Below are 23276 nucleotides of genomic sequence, written 5' to 3'. Positions count from 1 at the left end.
GCGAGGACCATAAAGTACGGTCTGTGGTCTGTGACTGTGGTCTTTCCTATCGGATATCACCATGGCTAAAATTTCGAAACATGACTGAACAAGAAGTACAAGCCACTGTCCGAAATACCGGACCGTATACTTTGGTAAAACAAACAAACAAACAAACAACATCTTCCAACCCAACATCTGCTAAGAGAAAACCTCAACAACGTCCAACGTCACGGACATAAAGGACAGAGGACAAAAAATAATGTGAAGGTCCAAGCAAAGGTTCGGTTCGGGCTGTTTTTGGCGCGTTTTTTATGCGTTTCTGTCGGGCCTTCTATTTCGTGCCGTTTTCTTTATACCCGTCAAACCCAAAAGCCAGGCAAAACACCTAAAAACCCGTAAAACAGCCGAACCTCTGCTTTGAGAGTATATATGAAGAAATGCTTTATTCTACCCGCCATGACCAGACTTCGGCCTGTCCGAATGGTAATAGGGGACTTTGTCCTTGTAAGGAATAAAAGTCTAGTAGGCCAAGGACTGAAATAATCGACCGGCGGGCTGCAAAACAACAACAACTGAAAATCCGATGGCAACTCGTTTGTCCCTAGGCTAGTATTTGGCCAAAGACGTCTCTTTTGTCATCCAGCTGACCCGTCTGCTTGGAGACTAGGCGAGTCCCAGGTGTCAGTCCGCCGGGACAAACCTGACAGCTCCCGTCCCGGTCTGATGGACACACATTCCTTCACTACATCATCTCCTCATGTCCGACCAAAGTCTAGCCTGGACGCCAGACTGTTTCCAGGTGAGCTTCTAGGGCCTATACAGCCCAACTCCACGGCTCTTGTCTAGGACCAACATGACCCCAAGGAAAGTTTACCGCAGCCCCCTGAGTTTAGATATTCTGCATGCAGATCCTACAATGGCATAAGATAGTGCCAAACTGGCCAAGGAGTGTAGTCATCCAAGAGGTGAATCGACCTACCCCCCCCCCCCCCCCCCAAAAAAAAATTGCCAAGCCGGCTTCGGCTTCACTCCTCTGTCAGCTTTTGATACTGATACTATCTTATGCTACCGTAGGATCTAAGTCTAGCCTGATACCAGACCCCGATAGATCTCTGAGATATCTCTCGTGTACAATAGATATTTTTTAGATCGGGCTGGTGTCAGGTATCCAGGCTAGGGGCACTGGTGCAGTCTTCCATCTAAATTTCTAAATATCATTTCATTTAGCATTTCTTGAGTTTGATTATATTGAACAGGTTCTACTCCCGGTCCCACGTGAACTTGTTCGCACCTAGCATTGCTTCTGAAGCTGTATCCCAGTCTATCCCTTAGATATTTGTAACGGTATCACCATGATCACCATGATGTTGGCAAGTTGCGATATCTGAATCTGATATTGTTTGCCCTGCCAAAACGTCTGATTCAATGTCACAACTCCACCTATGACAACACACGTGCTATATATGGCCCCTACTTACAAGGTTAGTCGAAATATTTTACCAAAGAAAGCCTCAAGCTGCTCTCTTTCCTTTATTTCCTATAATTTGCGAGGAAAAGTTTTAAACAGCTTTCACCCAGCGTGATGTATGTGGAAGCCGCCATTCTATAGCGTCATCAACGAGGATTTATTGGTGCAGGGCCGCTCAGAAACAGCCGACGTAACCTCTAGCCCCGAGTCCCCTGGGGACTGGCCCAACTCCTTGCCAGGCAGCCGAAGGAACCAGTGTTCCCCTTGTACGCCTCCCGTGTCACACCGGTCCTGTCACGGCTCGTGCAGGGAGATCTCACACCGCGCACACGACCATTGGCTCGTCGGCGGCTAACGACGCCTAACGCCGACGCGTGAAATTCTCCACCCCGGTGTAAAGACCCGTCACATTGCCGGCCCGTTACAGGTAGTTGTCGGAACACACTTTCGTGTGAAGAACTCCCTCGTGATGGCCAGTGACGTCGCCGCTTACCTACCGCCCCGCCAGAGCCCGCAAGGCGGGACGGCCCCCACCTGGCCCCCGATGCTCGACTTCCCCCAGCTCGGTTACCCCAGCGGCACCGGCTCCTACCCGCCCTTCATGCCGCCGGGCATCAAGCAAGAGCCGGCCTGGGCGCACGAAGAGGACCGCGGCTACACCAGCGCCTTCTCGGTCCACCTGTCCACCAGCCCCCGAGGAACATCGCTGGGAGGGTACGGTGCCTTCCCCGCCGGGTCGCCCAGCCACGGTTGTTCGGCATCAGTGACGAGTCAGCCCGCCCAGCTCTTCTCCAGTCCCACGTACATAAGCCGCCAGATGGACACACCTTCGTGCTCTCAGGGTAAGTCAACATCAACTTTTTTCTTCGCCTTTTTCTCGGAGAAAACTTGTGTTGTTCGACATGCAAACAGTTATGTTTCTAGGTACTAGGTTTCTGTTGCTAGCAGATGTAGTTTTGTGGTATCTACTTTTTCTTTCCTTATTTCCCCTGTGTAAGCTACAACCCCCTTTCTCTCTCTAATTTTAGGTTGGAAGTAAAACGTTTCTCTCTGCCTCAACGTATGCTTTTGCTGCGAAGTCAGGAAAGTGCTGACCTAGCAGCGAACAACATGTTATACATACCGCGTCAGCTCAGTAGAAGTTACATGTGCATATGTTGGTGAAAAACGTTTGGTAGCACATTTCATATGGTCTAAAACTTCCACAACTACTTATTTACCATCTATATCTAAACGACGGGAGAACCACGACGACGATGTGCAAGAATTAATTTCAGAGCTGCCATGCCGCAGACAAGCGCCCACGCTTTTGAAATTTATCGTTTTTGTTTAGACAGACTTCCAAACGCAACAAGATTATCACGCCCTGAGGCTCGTGTGGTTACGAAATGTTTGATGTCTTGTGTTTTTCGATCGTGCGTTTATGACATGATTTCCATCGGTGTGCTCCTTGTCAATTGTAGATATATATATATACTTTTTAGATGTTGATCTTATCGTGTTTCTTAAATGTAGGCCAAGACATACATTTGTTTAGCAAGATGCATATTTACCTGCATACCATCTTCAGTCGAGGGAGGAGTGGACTCCTGTAGTGGCACATCTATGGAAATTTCCGTCTTAGTTTGGTTGCCTGCAGCTGCACCACTTTTTTTATGATAATATTCATATGTAGGAAAAATATTTTACATTTATTGACGTCAGTCTACTTGGTGTCAATTTGCCCCATTTTTTTGACAAAGCGGGGAAGAATGTCGACTCTCCTTGCCAGCTTCCGCTTATGCCTTGTCAACTTTCTCCTCTGAAAGGCTTCACTTTCCCTTGTTATAATTGATGAGAGAAGGTTTATGAAAGGGAAGCAAACCTGTAAAGTTGATTTGCGACCCTCGTAGAAACACGGACATGAAAAACGTTTCGTTCTACGAGTCAACATCTCAAAAAGTCTACAGGCTTTTTTTACTCTCAGATGTCCGATAGAAAGTAACACAAGTAGCGAGACAGACGTCCCATTTGCGCGGGTTCCCCTCCCCGTCTCCCGTCCCGAGCCCATCCGAGCGCATCGCGACTGTCATGACGGGGTGTAAAGTGATTCTCCTTTTGTTTTGGTTCCGGCTGTTACGCGCGCCGCGGCGCGGGTCCGGCGGGCTCGCGTGCGTGTGGCGGGGAGGACAGGCTAACGATGTCCTCCCTCCCTCCCACTCCAGATTAGAGACACTGGGACATCCAATTTGAGCCTGGCCGACAGTCCTTTCTCCAAACAAACATCGTGATAAAGTGGGAAAGAAAGAAAACTACAGAAATAAAAATACTTGCGTACGCTGAACGACCCTCTTGACTTGAGTGTCATAAAAAGATAGCAGAAGCGATGTTTTGAAGTAATGTGAAGTTTCTCACGAGAACATGTAAACCGGGTCTCAATAGTTGTTTTCTCATTTTGAAATTTCGATGGATACTTCGTAGTTGATGTTCGCGATACAACATGCTGGAGAAACATTTCGTATTCTAGCCATTGAAAGAAGTCTAGTTATGTCTGGAAAAGAGTGAGAAATTTTACACCTAAGGCGTCCTTATCCTGAGTCTATAAAGCTACAAAACAGCGAGGCACTCGTTCCTGTAAACGCCGGATCCGGTCCGGACTTTCCGAAAAGGCGTCTTTTTAAAACGTTGACGTTTTAGTTTTACGCCACATTGGCCACAGGAAGACGATCTCGCCGAGTCGCTCGACGAGTCGTCCTAACGTCAACATAGAGCAAGCGAACAGGCTGTCTTCTTGCCGTCATATTCTATAACCAGCTCATCGTAGGAGCGAACTTTTATAACTAGCTAGGCGTAAAAAAGGAAAGGAAAAGAATACACAACTTTGGGACGTCCGAATATGCCGGGTTTTAACATCATAGTCGACAACACTAACACACATTTGGTCTGTTTCTCGAAATGGCGCGCACAACACCAACCTACGACGTATTGCATGCTTACTAAACCCGACTGAACTTTCCTGCTACACTTTGAGCTAAGAAAATAGCGGTAAAGGCAAGAAAGCGGCCAGCAGATGCTTTCAGAGACAAACGTTCACTTTTTCTTCGCCGTTTTTCATCTGATAAACTGCTAGCGCAGTCTGAAAACCAAAAGCTTTTTTTTTTTACCTCCCAACATCTGCTTGGAGTGAGGACCGGGGAGTCGCCCGCAGCCCAAGCGTGACAGACAGAGGACGCGCACGAGTGGGGGAAGCCAAATGTTTGGGCAAACCCTCGTCCCAGCGGCACAGCCCGACGATTGGTTTCCAGGGTTCCAATCCCATCTTGTCGTGAGGGAGGGAGGTTAGAGTGAGGTTTCTGGTAGGACGCGTGGCAGTGGCGCCCGCCTTTCCAAACATATCGCTCTGTTGTTAGAGTCCGTATCAAAACTGTGAGCGGATCTGGTGAGGGGAGATCGTGGCGTTCTCCAAACATTTTCGGACAGCCCGTAGAAATGGCGGCTGCCTGTCTGCCTGCTCATCTGTCTAATCGACAGGAGAATAAAAAAGAAGAAGAAAATAAAGAAAGGGCGGCTATGCATAGAAACACCCCGATCTTCACCTGTTTTATTTTGTGAACAGATTACCGAGAAGGTAGGATTCGTAAATGGTCTCATCGCATTTGGTAACGTAAACAAATTTAGTATGTTATCATTGGTACACAGCCTTATACTCTTTCCCTTCTGACGAAACGTTGGTAAAAGTTAAAATTGAACTCAGTGTGACGTTCTAAAACTCATGGTTCTGGTCAGAAATGAAAACTTCTAACTTCCCATTGCTGATTGCAGTAGAGTAATGTGTCAATCATAAACCGAACCGGCGCCGCTTTAATCCGACTATTGCCGTAATTCACGACAAAAGATCACACCCGGCCCGGCTAGTAAACTTCTTCACCTTGACATTGTGAATACCATAAGTGACCGGATCAAGCCAGGGATCGGCGTAACGTTTTTACGATGACAAGCTTGAGCCACCGTAAAACATCTTTTTATGTATGATTTTTTACAAAGTGTGGGAATCTCAATGATAGAAAATGGTATGCGATTAAGAAAAGTACCAACACGTCTAATTGAAATGATTGAAGGGGAAAGTTTGGTTGAGTTTTATAATGAGCGCTTTTCAGAATAAAAAAAACACTAGCAGCTACACTGGAATCGCACAGACGCCCACTCCATGATCCACAAGTAGTCAAACATACGGTATCAAATACAAAATCCAATGTTCATAATCTTGTTATGGAGACATTAATATAGGTATAGATAGCCCTTCTCACAATTTCCTTGCCCCCAAATTTTAATGTATGTTGTAACAGCTATCATAGACGTATCACAGTATACACACAGTAGGTCTACAGTCAAGATACTAGTACTAGATCGGATTGACAGTACAATTCCATTGGACGCTGAGATTAATGAAGTGTTGAATAGCCTGATATTACACTGCAAGTGGCATTGCGGCCTATGACATGCTTGTATTAAAGCTGGTATTTTAATACGAACCACACGGCATGAGAGTTAATAGGATCTCACAGTCGATCAGTATCTACACTGTATGTCATTAACGGCCCAAAATAAAACGGCGGCGGATAAAAACAAATCGCGCGGTGGATGTTCGGCGGCGCGGACACCCGACTCCCGTCCACCGCGCCTTCTCAGTGGTCCGCCTCGGCGTGACATCGCTGCGGGCCCGCGGGAAGTCTGGCAGTTACCCGCGCAGGTCCCGACCCGAGCGCACTGGCCCTGCTTCCCGTCGGTGTTATTAATAAATACCACATGATGGCGGGTCATTTATCAGACAACAGGAGCTTTCATCGCCGGTAGAGTACGCCGCCGCGCACGGGGCGAAACAAGCCGCAACAAGCCGGCGGCGTGTCGGGATTTATGGCCGCGGCTCGCGCTGCCGGCGGGGGGCAGGGTCGTGCCGGGGAGGGGCGAGATCGCCCCACTGTTGTACGAGGGGTTAATTGGCCATCTCGATAGAAGCACGCCGCCTGCAGCCCCCTTATGAGGGCGTTATTGGACGTTATGGGACGGGGAATGGACCATTTCACCCCCGCCTTGGTGCTAGCCTCGTCGGCAGGCCCCTCAGTGGACGGTGAACTTTTAGTCGTCTTTCCCTGCTTGTGTGCCGTTTCGGGTTGCTATTAATTGTTCCGCATTCCTCCAGCCTCCAGCAAATACAAAACATTGCAAAACAAAAGACTGATTGAAACTCATTGTACCAAAAATTGGATGGTAGAAATTGCCAAATAGACAGATAAAGCGCCAGAGGAATAAGCTGGCTGAGAAGTTTGATATACTACATGCATGTACTGTGATGTAGTTTGCAACATTGGTCCTTTGGTGTGTCGTCTAGATCTATTTGTCCAATTTCTTCAATTGTTTCTCAGCAACGACCTGTGAAGTCTGGTAAAGGCTACGGGTAGCTTCCGCCTTTCTCACAGCTACATGGTATACTTTGAACTTTGTCGTCTTTGGTTTATTCTCTAATGTCATAGAAAACTGATGAATTTCGAGATGAAAAACATGTCAGCCAACATTGTCAGCCAAATTGGCAATCATGCGCGACTAGAAGAAGTCTGCTAACCAGGCTAGATAGTACTTGGCCGCCCTCCCCGCTAACTTGGCCGAGGTTGATAGGTTTGGACAAGTGCTCCGTAGCGGGGGAGAATGCTCGGTGGAACGAGCCAGAAAATACTAAATGGTGGAGGGGACATTTTGTTTACGTACGGAGCCGGGGGAGACTACTGAAGAGTGCTGAAATACGGCTAAGGGGATGGGTTAGTCACTTTTATGTGTCGGTAATTGATTGTGCGATCAGACAGGTAATCAAGATGGTAACAGATAACAGGCACGCCCGGGTTGGAAATGACGTCTTTGGTATTTTTAGAGCTGTCTATAAAGTACTGATCTGGCACCATTCGCAGCCTCAAGTTTTCATGTTTTCCCAAAGACTCGTTACATATTTGTACGCCCCCCCCCCCTTTCAAGTTCAAGCCATGTAGAGTGCATGGAGTTTAGAAACTCCATGGTCAGTTCGCGCATGTAAGAATACAGAACAATAAAATTTCAGTAAAGCTAAGAGTAAATCTGCCCAGGACGGGACCTTATCTTAATGTTCCTATAGTATATAGGCTATACTATGTGAAATGAGATCTATGACCAGTGGGAAGCATGTAGAACAGTAGCAAACAGAAATCGTTGTGAGTTTTGGCACAATCAAGTAAGGATCTAAGATTTATCAGAATCTGTAGCGCCTCTTTCCCCCGTGGTCAGTGCCTGATATCCCTAGCCTCCAGCAGGCCTTCCTACGGGGGTGCGGGGATCGTAAAATTCGGCAAAAAAAATCGTGAAATTGGCCAGAGGAGTCAGTCCACTCTAAAGGCCCCCTCTCACTTGACGTGCGGCACGCTTGCGGCATTGCTGCGTTCGGAAGATGCTCAACGAATTTCAGAGATAAAGAACGAATTTTCTTACTTGTTGTGTATTTTGTGGTCTTCTATGTCACACTTTGACGTACAGCGCAATATCAGAAGAGAAACAAATCGGAGAAAATAACAAAACAGTACCGCAGTGAACGAACGCAGCAATGCCGCAAGCGTGCCGCACGTCAAGTGAGAGGGGGCCTTAAGGTTCATGTTCAATCCCCGCTGCCGACCTAAGATCACCTAACCCTCTGGTAGAACTCCCCTGGCAAATCATTCTCCCTGTAATAGCCAGTGTAGTCGAGAGTCAGTCTGGTAGAGACTGTGATACCCCGCCGTCAGTCCAACCTGTGTTCTTCATCAGTTGAACTTTCCGTAACCTCCCAGACAATGTCAGGCCGGGCGAACCCGGGCATATTTCTTCGGCGCGGGTGGCGTGTGTGGCCGCTGGGTTCCCGCTTCATGGCCGCTCTCCCAAGACCCTCCCCGTCGTGAATCTAGGTAATATGGGACCCCGGTGGGTTTGTGTGAGTCCAAACCAAGAACTTCAACTCCTGAACTTCGTTACCTAGGCGGGTTGGATTGAGGACGACTCGAAGTGGGAGGTAGAAGTATAAGAAGCTAGTGGATTCGTGATTAATCTCCGATCTGTGCTCCATCTCTTGGTTGATGGCCAATGATAATCCTTGTAACAACATCTCGGCCACGGTGAGGCACCGTGGAACAACACGACTGAGAGACGGTAAGGCACCGGCAGGGCACAGTCGTCCCAGGAATGCGCGCCGTCAGATTTTTAAGTCTGATGAGTGTAAGTTAGCGGTCAGTAAATGCAGACGTCAAGAGTGGAATCCTTTTTTAAGAGACGAAACATCGGTGAATCAAAAAGTGGAAGAAATAGTGTAAATGCATTTAAGTTCGCGGGGATTTAATTTCGCGGTATACTAGCGGGAAAATGGACTTTTCGCGGTGGTTTTAATTTCGCGGTAGCACCATACACTGTAGTCTCTTACTGTTATGGAAAAATGTTCGCGGTGGTTTTAAATTCGCGGTGAAGCGGCCGCCGCGAAAACCGCGAACATTAATCCACCGCGAACATTTCTGCATTAGGAGACGGTCACAATTGCCGTCCTATCGTCGTACGATCACAATTATCACTTAAGGCATTATTGAGATCGTATCGTGCACGTGTTGTGCAAAATTCAAATGTCTTGTTACCGAAAATGCTATCTTAAGTCCCTGTCGGCCACAGGTTTTAAAATCGCACGACATTAGAATCGTACTACGACGTCGTACGACGAATGCATATGACCGCACCTTTTCTAAGCAGATGTAATGAAATGAAAACATAAATGTACATATATTTAGTAGACCATAGTAGTTTCATGACTAGTGCAGTAGTCCCTCGTCACAAGCATCATTCTCTCACGTTGTACTATTGGTGGTCATAACAGGATATGTTCTATTGCGGGATAGCGCTGGTTTTCACGGCAGCTTTTTACAGAATTTCTTGACTCTGTCTTTTCTTCTTCATTCTGCCCTATTTTGTTTTGTTTGGAGGTTGTTGTAGTGCTAAAATGTGCAATGATAGAAGAGCTTCTGAAACAGAATCCTCGAGCCCTTCGGCGAAAGTGTGACAAGGTCAGTTCAGAGCCAAGGTCAAGAATCACTCTTGTCCTTTACTTGACATTTCCGGGAAATGAGCAATCGCACCCAGGATCCTCTGGGCGTCTTGTGTTTCCCTGTCAGGACAGAGAGGAGACTTCTTGGAGACAACTTCTTTTACTGTCCCATAAAGGGGGATCGGAGGAAGGAAAGGGAAATGACAGTGCTGTTAATTTTGCATGAAGATCAAGGGGGAAGGATGGATAAAGAAAAGCGTAGAACAACACTGAAGACTAGAGAACTCATATCTATATCTCTCCTGGAGTCTCCAGTCACAGGTTTCGACAGGGGCTTACTTTGTTTTGTACGACCTTTCTATTCTATGTATATTCTATGTTTCCCAAATCCTTTCATTTCCTACTTCTACGCGGAAAATGGAGGAAATCGCGCGGTCATTAACAACATAACCCCGAAATCCCACCAATGTACGGGGGTGGTCGGAGGAGGGCTTTGGGAGGGAGAGAGGGGAACAGAGGCCAAAGTTTTTCAGTACTTTTTCACTAAAAGATATCTGTCACCATGTACATATACAACAGGATGAAGTCCAAGTCAGATCTTAAACCTTTCCGACAAGTTGACCGAATGGTTCCCTGTGTTTTCCCACCATGCTGTTCTAGTTGAAGTAGTTGCATGCTGAACTGTTGTATTGGACTGACCAACGCGCAGACGATCGTTCCGATTTCACGGTTGGTGACCTTTACTGACCGGAGAGGGGGGGGGGGGGGCAACTACAATGGCTACTTTTCCTCTACTTCAAAGCTTCCTCTGATGATTGGAAACAAAAAGGTTCAATAATTACAGAAAGTCTGGCGAAGTTGCTGGAGGTAACGTTATATGTCTGGTCAGTGCGCGCCTCAGTATTGAACTGTAGATACTCTCCAAGCAGAGGTTAGTCTCCGGCTGTTTTTTAATCAACAAAACGTCTAAAAACGTCAAAAACAGCCGGAGCCTTACCTCTGCTTGGAGAGTACTGTAGATACCGGTAACTCGTACTCTCAGTCACTCTATCAATTGATATACCTTTACAAACTCAAACAAAGTTTGCGACAGAAATCATGCAATTTTTAGACACCTCTCCTCCTATTTTGTCTCCCTCTCCCACTATAGTCTCCAAGCAGCTGACTTTTTCTGTGTCAAACCAAGGTTGGTCAAACTCCCTGACATAAAAGAGCAGCCAGGAAAACACTACGACTTAGCCTCCCAACATCTGCTTGTAGATTCCACTCTCAAGGGTCTCGTGCCCTGCACACTTGTCCGCTCTCGTGCCCGGAGTGCCCACCGCACCTGTACCGGAGGAACGAGCGACGAAAGCTGACTTTCTAAGCTGTCTCGCGATCCGTCCTGCCGCGAGTATTATCACTAATCCACTTTGTCTCCGCCAGTCACTGTCAAGATTAGAAGTGAAGTCTTTCTACAGGTGCATGAAGACGTTGGGTTGGTTACAGTTCAAGTTCGAACATTAGAATTAAGGCTGTGACTTTCTGCCTTTATTACATACAAGTAGACGGTATACGTAGTGCGTTGGCCATCTCTTTATCTCTTTTTTTGCCTCCCTCACCCCTTAAGTTAAAATACCTGTGACGGGGAAGTGAAATAAAACTATTAATAGTTATTTGACATTGTGTTATGAGAATTCGTCCAACGAACCTTGGTCGTTTTAATACTTGGTTTCATAAAATAGCAAAGAAAATACAGCCACCTGAACTCTGCGTGCATCTCATGGTATCGCATCGCCAATCAGTAAGAAACTGCATCAAAGATAAGATAACTGTGGTTCATGGAGTGAACAGGAAACATTAGATTCAGATTTTCACAGATTCTTGCAGAGATTTTTCTTCTCTTATCCTTGAAAGACAAGCCCAATCTCGCCGCTGATTTCAGAAAAAAACGATCGCTATCGTAAAGAAAACATTGGTGTGAAACCCGGGAGATGTTTGGGAACACCTGCGTCGGCCGGTCCGACACTCCGCGTCAATATTTAAGGTGACCCCATTAACTCCGCCAAACCAGGACCAGACAAACCCTGCCCGAGAACAACCCGACACCGGCGTCTGGAGGAGAGGTTCTATGTGCGGCCTGACGTCCCTTCCCGTCTCCTGACACCGTTATCACTACCATAATAACGCCGTCCGCTTGGGCCATCCTCGGAGTTACAGTTTTATCGGGCCGTGCGTGACCTATCTCTCCGATCGGCGATGTTGCTCAAATAAACACATCTCCGGTTTCCCGGCGTTGACAAGAGGAGTTAGAGCGGGTCCGATCGGTTTTCCTCCCCTCCGGCCGTTTGTTAAACAGTGTCAGACGGGCGGGCGGTCGCAAGGGACCGGCTCAACCCGCGCTTTTCACCGGGGTTTGTTGAGGCCCTAAAGCCTAAATTAACATTCAATTTGTCACGGGTTGGTTAGAGTGTCAACAGCGCGGTCCGATACCCGCATGCCGTGCCTATCCCAGACGTGGCAGGAGCATTCCTCCGGCGTGTAAAGATATCTTATCTTAGCAACTTTGCGAGCTACTAAACCGTGAGATAGGGAGGATGTCTCACTTAATTGTACTACGAAACCCCTCCGCGTCATGGCAAGTTACACTTGTCAGCGTCTGTCTGTTCTTGTCAGTGTCTCGGAGACAAAACTTGCCTCGCGTGTGTGTACAGTGCTAGTGCAACAGGCACGCGGTAGTGTGTGGGCTGGAGTCACAACCTTTAGTATTACTTTACTCCCTGCTCTATAGGCGCACGTCATATTTCAAGTTTCAATTTCCTCCTGATTCGGATTGGATTGTTAACTTGTGTTTAGTCTTACTTTCGACATTTAATGGTCTCTATTTTTCTACTAATTCGAAGCGCATTGTTTTACTGACTTTATTAGTCTTTCAACATGTAGAAAACGGTATGTGTACGTTTCCGATCTACTGTTAGTGTTAAGAACAGTTAGTACGATTCCGTCACCGCTACAGCAAGTGTACGAAAGGTGATGTTCTCCCGTGTTTGGGGCATCTAAAATGTGAATATGCCCACAGATCTCATTCAACGTTTCTGTTTCGTCAACGAAACGGGAGACAGAGTTGATCAGAGTTGTTCTGTATGAACATGTAGCACAAAAGATGACAAACGAATAACGCAATATAATATCGGATAGGATCATTATTTGTTCCACCATTTGAATGTGTTAAAAGTGCCGAGTGTGACCAAGTGCGCGTCGTTGACTTTAGGCCATGACAGTGGTGCGTCGATGAAGATTAGATAGAGATAGACATTCAGGTATTAAGATACGCCCAAAAGTAGTTACTCAAGTAACTAGGTATGATTTTGGAAACGGTCAAACGTTTCAAACAACATCCGTTGTTTTTCGTCAGTGACACTAAAGAGAACTTGTTGGAGAGAGTTTTTATGTCCTAGCTTTAAATTGATATGCAAAAGAATCTAGATTTTTTTTAGTTGACAAATTGTAGTGTGTTACCTAGCCAGACAAAGAAACGGCACCAGACGAGTTAAAGTGACATTCCGCGCGTGGTTAAATGCACAAACAAGAACGCAGGAAATAAGACGAATGACATTGAACCCTGAGGGACCAGACCTTCCCGCCATAGCGCGGTGTTTCCCGACTTCACGGCCTTGAATTATCGCACCCATGCTACACTTCAATTTCAGAAAAGTCAACATTGTCCTTGACGCGGTGGTCACTCAACCCGCGCCTGACCCCAAACCATCACGGAGGGGATCAGCGTGTTTCTGTTCCGTGTAAATCTGCTCAACACCAGCCGTGGCCTCTGACCTCGGGTTTAGATAGTGAAGACGAAACGTCTAGCTCTCCTCCATGAAAAAACATCCCATCGACTCTCTCCGTCAGACCAGACTAGACTGACTGGTACAACGCGATGTCATATCAACACACTACGCGGATTTGGTGCGCCAATGTGCCAACACCTGCACATTGACATCCACCAAGAACTCGAGCCGCTCAAAACGCGAAAATGGCCACACATTGTACACAACACACTCCTTTGGCATTGCGCATTAGATTTGTATTCTTGTTGTTCAAATTTAAATAACATATAGTAGGCGTATTATCTAGAACAGACAGTGATGTAATGCACAAAAGTGTAGGTGATGTGATGTATTCTGGAAAAGGCCAAATTGCGATAAAATTGTCAATATTTTTATTGCTTCATAAAACACTGGTCTGTAAAACCAATGCTATCCAGTTTATCTTGTATAATCATACAGGTGGTTTGGGGCCCTGCCGGGCTTTTGTGGAAACGAAAAACAGAAATGTATTCGTAAATATATATATACCAATAATGCCTACGAGTATTCTCTTTACTTCTTGTGTACTAGTGTACGTATCCTTTTCGTTCCCAAAAGCTGTCCGACCGGGCCCAGGTTTGGAAATGTGACGTAGGCCTAACTCTCACAGCTCTCGACCCACGAATCACAAGTTGAAAAGCTCGATTTCCTACTCGAAGTTCAACCTTTTCTTAAGAAAACTCAGGAAAACGCTCCGGATAGAAACATAGCCGTATCGCATGATCAAGTGGTAGAAATATCTACATGTTCGATACTCTCCAAGCAGAGGCTCCTGTTTTTTTTTTTGTTTTTTTTTTGCGTTTTTAGGCGTTTTTATTGGACTTTCTATTTGATACTGACATCTTGATGTGTCCCAACCTTACTTAAAGAAAACAGTACAAAATAGAAATTCCGCCCTTAAAAAAAGGAAAAAGAAACAGCCGAAGCCTAACCTCTGCTTGGAGAGTACATGTCCGACTCAAATTTGTTCCTTACAAGTTTGTCTCGGAGCTCGATCCTTCCAGCGTGTCGATCTCAGGCGAAGATAAGGTCGGCAGCGGAGGAAACAACAGCTGCTACAGCAGTGCTAACATGTCACGCGATATCGCCGGCAAAATGGCGCTCATTTCAACACCCAGAATTCACAAGGTCAGGTGCAATCCGTTTAATCCCCCGTCAACTGGAGATCAAACGACACTTGGGTGAATTATTTTGGCGGGAAAGTCTGACGGAGTGTGACCCTTGTACACGGTTGGAAGATTCGTGACTCGGCTCATTCATGCAGTTTGAGAACTGGAAGAAAAATATTTTTGCTGGAATTCCAAAAGTACTTCACACATGCTTGCTTGTTTGACGTGACAACTGTTTTATTGTTTCAAGGAAAACGTTTTGACATATTGTGAAAACATTTACGTTGACGGATACTCTATAACGTGCTTCGGAACCTACCTCCAAGTACCTCTCTGTTTTGCATTAAGTTTTGCCGCGTTCTCACTCATCCAAGGTACTAGGTGAGTGCTATTCACACCACTTTAGAATCCTACTGAAACGCTGCAAAAACACGTGGTAGACAACAAGCCGGAGCGGAAAGTTTGTTCGGCGGTTTAATACTAGTACTGGAATCTAAATTAAATTTCAACCTCTGGAAAGACAAGTCGTAAAACAAGAGCCTCGCAAAGACTTTTTGAAAAGGATCAGAACGTTGGCTTTAAACCTTTGTTGTGCTAAAATATTTGTGTGAGACGAAACTTTTCCCACCAGCCTGACAAATCACAACACGCTGTAAGCAGTTTTGCACCATGCGACCCCCCGATCCCTGAAAGCTGACGCGTGAGTGTCAGTTGGTGGGGCGTTCATACACACTACCAGCGTAAAATATGTTGCGTTATGAAAGTTTTCCCACCAAATCACAACACGCTGTAAAGCAGTTTTGCACCACGCGACCTCACGGTCCCGCTGTCCTCATCACGTCACAAGTCTCGTTCAACTGTGGGTCACGTGATCACTGAAGACAACCACCTGTTGGACGAGAGTTAAGGCGTCTCTGTCAGCTTGGAGGGGGCTATTCTGTAAAAAATATTAGACGTCAACTTCGTTCTTTTGTAAAAGTATTCAGTTGTTTAAATATTCACTCCCGGCACTGGCTTTATGTGCAATTTTTGAGTCTTACGGATCATAACAGTAGCGATACCGTTTTCTTGATGCGTTCCACAATACAAGAGACAAGTACATGTAGGACCTTGAGGGTGGATGATGGATGTTTCTCTGGGTAAAGGCTTTAATCCCAGACAAATGTAATGACAGATATGCTATGGAGATTCAATGGGGGAATTTTAAAGGCTTCACCGCTGAAGAAATTCCGTATACGTTATACGTTTCCGTAGATTATCGGAAAAAGAACGAGAATCTGTAATCCCTCTTGGCCTAGGAAGAGTCACTGATAATATAGCCGAACACACGTCGACAGAGCTACGTGTGGTTCAGCGCACACTTTGGGTGTAGTGACTTATAAAGGTTTATAATCTTACATTTATGAATTTGAAACTCCTGTTCTTTTAATAGCCTGGGCGGCCTGGGAATTTGGCTTTCCGACAAATGCGTGAACAATCGTTTTTTCATGGTTAGATTTAATCTCTGTTTCCATAAGATGCTTTTTTGTACTTGATCGTTATTTCCAAGTTGTACGGGAAGGTTTATCGATGAAGGTCAGGCATCCAGGTAATAAGATACGCCAAAAAGCTGGTACTCAAGTAACTGGATATGATTTTGGAAACGGTCAGACGTTTCAGGTGGCATTCGCCACTTTCCGTCAGTGACACTGTAGGAAATTAAAGGGTAGTCGGTGATGGCATGAAACCAATCGGATCATAAAACTTGTTACAATTAAACCCGGAGGTTTCGCCGCAGTACCATAACAACATGCTAGCGGGCCCAATATTTAATTGTTTCAGGTCTCATCAAGATCTACCACCTTACCAAATATCAATACAATCCATTGAGGCGTTCTTGAGTTATGCTGGTCTTCTACAAACACACACACACACACACACACACACACACACACACACACACACACACGCTACCGAAAACATAACCTTCTAGCGAAGACATTTAAATACATTTGTGTTTTGTTATGTGAATGAATTTTCGTATCCAAGGCTACTGTCCACCAACTCCTTCCTGTGGAGTCTGGAGATGAGAGAAACGTTGTTGCCCAGCTGATAACACGCCACACTTCCCTCTCACAAACCTCACTGTCAAAAACATACACCTGTATAAATCCCTCTCAGCACGATAATCCTGTGGGACATGTGGAGTCGGCTTTATTTTCACGTGTTGATTGACGTGGGATCGTCCCGTTCCTGGTTCCCATTCCGTTATCTGCGGGCCCGCGAATGTTACACGGTGTAGAGCGCCATAAATCCAGCAGCTCCTGTCGGCGCGGTGACACCGGTCTTGTTGGACGGCCACAGATGGGGAGGTCATCAGGGGGAGGTCAAGGCGGGCACTTACCTCCTTAGACCACTTTTTCACTAGACGCAGACCGTTGAGCGGCCGCACAGCGACTAAAATGGATTTGTTAGACCCTTGATATAACACTTCAAACATGGCGCACGATTTAAAGGTATGATGTAATAATAAAACGGCAATAAATTATACAAGACACATCCGTTCTCTATTAATGTCGTTGAGCGTCTACCTCCGTAGACCCCCTTTCCATACTAGCTCTCCAAGCAGAGGTTAGACTCCAGCTTTTTTTTACTGTTTTAGTCGTTTTTATAGGGCTTTCCATTTTTTACTCTTTCTTGATGTCTCGCGGCCCGATAAAAACGAGTAAAAACCGTCAGAAACAGCCGGAGCCTAACCTCTGCTTAAGAGTACTCTTTCCACTAGGCGGCGACCATACAGCGACTAAAATGTACTTGTGAGACCCTTAATTTGAAAATTAGAACATGACGCACTATTTAAAAGCATGCTTTAGTCAACAATAAATCATACAAAATATATCCTTTCTGTATATGAAGGTTCTTGAGCGACTTGTCAAGCCTTTGGTCGCTCAGTGGTTGTAGCCTTTATAGTGAAAGTACGAGTTAATTTCGACACAGTTAATCATCTGTAAGAGACTGATCTTCCAAGTTTGGAAAAGTGACGTAGGCCTAACAGACCAGTAATATAGGTATGAACATATCTAAAGCTTTATACAATAGCAGTTTTTATCAGAGGATGTTGACCTAGCCTGTCGCTGCATAAGGCGGGCGAGGTAACGGGGGAGTTATTATATTAGGTGGGAGTGTATCAAAATGTTGGCGTGGTTTTACTTCGCTATTCTGGCCAATGGTTTCCCAAAGATGGGGTACCCGTAGCTTGAAAGTTGTCCGTGGATGGTTTATTCTACCGGCTCCTACAATTGCAACCCGAGTTGATAAGATCTTAAAATAGCGCGTGAGTTGTGTTAAAAAAAGATTTAAATCAAAGTATCGCTAAATACTGTGTTGATGGTTTCGAGATACTGTACAATCAAATATTCAGATTGAATCGTGAAACTGTTGTTCCCAGGCCTCATATCCTTTGACAGGTTATGACATTACCACTAATGTTATCACGTTTGGAGGCCACTCGACTCCGAAGTGTTTTTCCTTTGCCTCACGGACTCGGTTTAATATAGGACTTGTCAAAACGCAGGAAACAAGGACTTAATTTGGCGTATCCCCCACAATTCTTCCGTTATCGGGTCGGTAATAAGCCAGTCCGCCGGTGTAACCTCGCTGGCCGCTAGCTTCCGCCGGCGCGCGGTTAGAGCTCCGCTGTTGTGAGATTCCGTCTTGTGATACGGCGAAGAGAGGAACCCACGACAACATGTACGCCATGACCCCTGCTCGCTCGGGGATGTGTTTGTGTAACGGTCTGATGAATAAGAACTTTCTCATGGATTCTCATGTTGGAAATATCCGCTGAATAGTACAGGCAGAAAATTTTCTCCCCTCTCTCTCTCTCTCTTTCTTTCTTTATAAAGTTTCTTTCTCTTCTCTTCGGCGAAGAGAGGAACTCACGACAACATGTACACCATGACCCCTGTGCGCTCAGGGATATGTTTGGGCAACGGTCTGATGAATAAGAACTTTCTCATGGATTCTCATGTTGGAAATATCCGCTGAATAGTACAGGCAGAAAATGCTCTCCCCCTCTCTCTTTCTTTCTTTCTTTCTCTTCTCTTCGGCGGAGAGAGGAACTCACGACAACATGTACGCCATTGGAACTCACGACAACATGTACACATGTACATGTGCGATCAGGGATGTGTTTGGGTAACGGTCTGATGAATAGGAACTTTCTCGTGGCATACTTGTTTTATTCTCGTGTAAGGAATATCCGGTGAAAAGTACAGGCAGAAAATGCTCTCTCCCTTTCTCCCTCCATCTCTCTCTCTCTCTCTCTCTCTCTCTCTCTCTCTCTCTCTCTCTCTCTCCTTTCTCTCTCTTTGTTTCTCTCTCCTCTTTCATCTCTTCTCCCCCCCCCCCCCTCTCCTCTCTCTTTCTTTGTCTCAAGTAACGTAATGTCTGTTTTTGGTCAATTTTGACACATTTCTAGATAAAAAAAAATGTTGTCTATTTATGTTTGCAAATTAAGTATAAAGCAGTATTACTTTGTTAAACTATAAGGTAACACAGTAACATTCGGGTATCTTATACCTTCATCGGCGCATGTTACAGGTTGCATTATTTTGTTTCTAACTCTTGTTTTCCGCATTTTCTACCAGGATTTCCGAGTTACGACTCGACCAGCCTGTCGGACGACATCAACTCCAGGAGCTACATGTTCGCCCGTTCTGCGCATGCGTACCGACAGGGCGGCGAGCCGGGCCCTCTGACGTCACCGCACCCCCTGCAGACCAACATGGCGGACTGCGAGTACGCGCGAAGCACCTACAGCGCATGCGTCATGTACTCCGCGTCCATGGCGGCGAGTCTGGATTACTGCGCTGCCACGAGGTCACCCAAGAAAGAAAACTGCAGGTGAAGATTTTCGTTTTATTTCTCAAGACAGGTTTCAAGAAAGGAAAATGAAATGAGAGTTAAATAATACAGAATATATAAGTATAAGACAGAAATAAAATAGGATAGAATTCCTGTTGTATATACCATCATAGAAAGATACGATACCGAGATTGCTACCTGAAACATCTGACCATTTCCAAAATCTATCCAGTTTTTTTAGTAGCTGTTGCCTTGTGTGTTTTATTACCTGGTTGTCTAATCTTCATCGACACAACAAGATATCACATTCAGCATGAACGTATATCTTGCCTTTTCGATCAACAATGTCGATGATTAAACTAATCGAAATATGAATACCAACGTTCAGATAAGCTGAAGTTTTGTCCATCTTTACAGCCTTCCTTAACTTTCAATAACTAATTATTTATGCACCTGCCCTTGCGAATATATGACGTCAGCGATTAAGGGGTCATCGTTGTCAAACGCCTTAGACAAGCCTGATGAATGATTCTAATTCTCAACCCAGATACATGTGGAAGATCTATTCGTATTCCTCTCCGTTCACTTCTCATTAGATCTATGAAAGACAAGCAAGATGAGGTGAAATATCTGTGCTCAATCTTAAATTGTACTTGTCTTCACGAAATGTGAACCATTTTTATTGCTGCAGCTACCCGGGGTTGCACAGTCCCAGCCTGCCCCGCGGCCTGGAGCAGATCCAGCGCACATGCGCAGTAAGGCTGATGACGGAGGAGAAGCGGCCGTTCGTCTGTCCTTACCCAGCATGCAACAAGCGCTACTTCAAACTGTCTCATCTACAGATGCACAACAGGAAACATACAGGTAGAATTCCGCCCTATAATAATCAGTCAATCAATCAATTAATCAATCAATTTTTATTGCAAAAAAATTATGCCAGTTACATTGTATGGGAAAACCTAATCGACTGTATTTACGTAATTCAATATTCTATATGTAAAACTTAAAACTTACAGTAATGACCTTCTAAATGCTTTCTGTATTTGTTTGTTTTTTTGCGTCTACAATTTTCGTAACATTTAACATTGAAAGGGCAGCTTGTGGACACTGGTTGTACTTGTGGGTTTTCTGGGAAGGGAGTTGATCACAAGGAAAGAGCATGATGGATTAGATGCATTCATTAAAATAGGAGATAAAAGGGAAATGTTTTAACATGCTGTCTTGTTCTTTCCCTTGCAGGTGAGAAGCCGTTCCTGTGTGAGTACACCGGCTGTGGGCGGCGCTTCTCCAGGTCCGACCAGCTCAAGAGACACATACGGAAACATACAGGTACCTGACCATCAAAGCATTTGACAAGTTTTATTTCAAAATGTACGGTATTGCAGCAGTAAATTGGCTGAGTTTCGCCGACATCCACATACAATAACGAGTTAGACGGTAATGAATTCCGTCACAATATTTAAGAAAAATATGGCATACTCGCAGAAAGTGGCCGCCAGGTTCTGTATTTTTGAACACAAGTCAGGTTCAAGAGTTCGGACTGGAACTGTAAAAAGTACTTCAACATGATTTGGATTGTTTGCCTACATGTATTATTGCATTTGGTTGTTGTCCCAATATCAAATTACTTATCAAAGATAGACGTTGTTGGCTTTACCTCTCAAGATGAGTTTAACATTTTTAGGGTGGTCTTTGCGTACACGATGGTCTGCGTTTGCATACAAATCCGATCCAAATCTACTATCAGATAATACTTTATTTGATCCAAATCTACTATCAGAAATCGGCGTTATTGACTTACGATCTTGCCAGAGCGTAAGATGCAACATTACCAGACATGTACAAGACCAGGGCTAGCATTTTTGTGATGTGTACACAGTGAACGGTTAGAATCTGATACGTCTCTCTGTCCACAGGTGTGAAGCCGTTTTCGTGTGAGACCTGTGGTAGAAAGTTCTCCCGCTCAGACCATCTCAAGACGCACACAAGAACACACACAGGTGAGCTGCAGCAGTCAAGAACGGTAGTTCTGTCTGTCTAACTTGCATAGTATTACAGTAGCTGTCGTCTTGGTGCTAATGATCAGAGTCATGATTTACTCCAGAAATCAGATGATCAATGTTTACCATAAGTGTCCTAACTAGTGTCCTCTTGTCCTTAAACATTTTCTTCACTCTTGAAAGGAGAGAATTAGATGACGTCACTGGTTTTCTAGATTCTGGAGAGAAATGAAATGCGCTACGTATACTGTTAACGCCGTAAATCATGTATAACCTACATTTTACGAATACAATTCTATAGATAACTGCATAGTCATTGAATAGTCACATACTAATCATTGAATGGGGAACACATATGCACCTTTATCCGCGGGATAACCTATATCCTTTGTTTCTGGAAACAGGGTATCTGTCGTCGACGGACAGTGATTTCAAATTGAAATATGTTGCCAATGGGCACCGATTTAAAACAAACGGATATAGAACACCCCGCGGATAAAGGTGAACTAGTCCAAAACTTCTGACGATGTCTAACTCGATATTCTTCCTGTTTTCCAGGGGAGAAGCCGTTCTGCTGCCGGTGGCCGAACTGCTTGAAGCGGTTCGCGCGGTCGGACGAGCTGGTCAGGCACCACAACATGCACCAGAGGAACCTCACCAAACTGCACACGCAGTTCTAACGTGTGTACACGCATGTACACAAGGAACAATAACGTCACTACCGTGTGAATGGACAGATGATGGAGGGGAAAATATAAAAAACGGAGACATCTACGTTTTGACGCAAACCGAAGTAATTCTATTATTAGTCCTTTACGCCACTATGGAGATTTGTGACATCTTGCCATAGAATATTCTTCGGCAAGGCTGTGGCTTTTCGGTACTGGTTGCGTGTGCCTTGAGGATGGTCGTATATCATGAGGGAAAATTTTGAAAAGTTAACGTTACTACTATTATATCCCGATGATACCCAACTGTTCAGCGTCCTCGTCCGACCTGTTCCTGTCTTTGTTTTACCGTTGTGGACCGAAACGATTCTGTCGTGGCCTCTCCCCTTACGGTATACTATTATGGAGTTGCCCCAGATCGTGTCCATCATTTTCGGTTGTCAGGATATACTAAGTATTGAATACTTTTGTAGAAAGTTGTTACACAAACCAAACCGAACTGTACAGTTAAGTAAAGATTAAGTACCTCAAAGGCGTTAAGGTCTTTTACTTTTCGATGTTGTATGTTGAAACGCCATTCTTGTTTTATACAACATACCTTTGGTGTCGATGTTTCGCTATTGTTATAGTGTTTTGTTATGATTGCACTGCTATGGTACAAACTAAGATTGTAGAATATTTCGGATGACTCTACAAAATGTATATATATAGTGTACACAGTTACATATGCTTCATACTTTGACCGTATTAGATAGGATCAAGTTTTGTGAAGCGTCCAACTGTCCATTCCGATTTGTACACTCCGCACCAACCACTGCGTCGTGATATGAGGAAAATTCTTTCCATACATACCGCGTGCCAACTCCAATTCAACGGCGAGTACATTCACGTCGGCGGTGACACCGGGAGACGGCCGAGGGTTTCTTCGGGCCAGCTTTGACGTCCCACCGCCCAGGACGTCCCGCCGGCCCGCCCCACCTGAAAATTCCCGCGCACCGCAGCCACATATCAGGTGCCACTGACGAACGCCGCGCAAGCCACTTCAAAGCCTTCGTTGCGTTCCCCCGCGGTGAGATAGATTGCCTTGTACTTCACTTTCTCTGGCTCATAAATGGAGTCTTTATACATACCATATGATTATTTTCATATCAGAATGTTATGTTTAAACACTTCCACATGTGTAACCGATCCAGGTCAAATCGTTTAATATCGCGTTATTGTGTTCTGTAAAGTTGGCCCCAATCGGTATGAAGTTGTCCATGTTTGTAAAATATGCTAATAAACTTTCTTGTTTTGACACATA

General features: G+C 45.2%; 1 protein-coding gene across 1 annotated transcript; it reads left to right on the top strand.

Annotated features, from left to right (window-relative positions):
- Nucleotides 1-1583: 1583 nt before the first annotated feature.
- LOC118415018 (Wilms tumor protein homolog) lies at nucleotides 1584-23276 on the top strand. The gene is made up of 6 exons (XM_035819389.1): nucleotides 1584-2292; nucleotides 19089-19344; nucleotides 19997-20169; nucleotides 20545-20634; nucleotides 21222-21305; nucleotides 21864-23276. Exons 1-6 carry the CDS (start codon nucleotides 1920-1922, stop codon nucleotides 21983-21985), a joined length of 1098 nt encoding a protein of 365 aa, XP_035675282.1. The 5' UTR covers nucleotides 1584-1919; the 3' UTR covers nucleotides 21986-23276.

Source organism: Branchiostoma floridae, chromosome 4 (genome assembly GCF_000003815.2).
Source record: "Branchiostoma floridae strain S238N-H82 chromosome 4, Bfl_VNyyK, whole genome shotgun sequence".
NCBI lineage: Eukaryota > Metazoa > Chordata > Leptocardii > Amphioxiformes > Branchiostomatidae > Branchiostoma > Branchiostoma floridae.
The sequence above is the reverse complement of the archived record's forward strand: the minus strand, read 5'-3'. Positions and strand labels throughout refer to the sequence as shown.

What these genes read in the sequence shown, in the direction of transcription:
- LOC118415018 (XM_035819389.1), top strand. Translation starts at nt 1,920, where the DNA reads ATGGCCAGTGACGTCGCCGCTTACCTACCGCCCCGCCAGAGCCCGCAA. An exon ending in CCCAAGAAAGAAAACTGCAG is followed by an intron (nt 19,345 to 19,996) that starts GTGAAGATTTTC and finishes TTATTGCTGCAG; the next exon opens with CTACCCGGGGTTGCACAGTC. An exon ending in GCACACAAGAACACACACAG is followed by an intron (nt 21,306 to 21,863) that starts GTGAGCTGCAGC and finishes CCTGTTTTCCAG; the next exon opens with GGGAGAAGCCGTTCTGCTGC.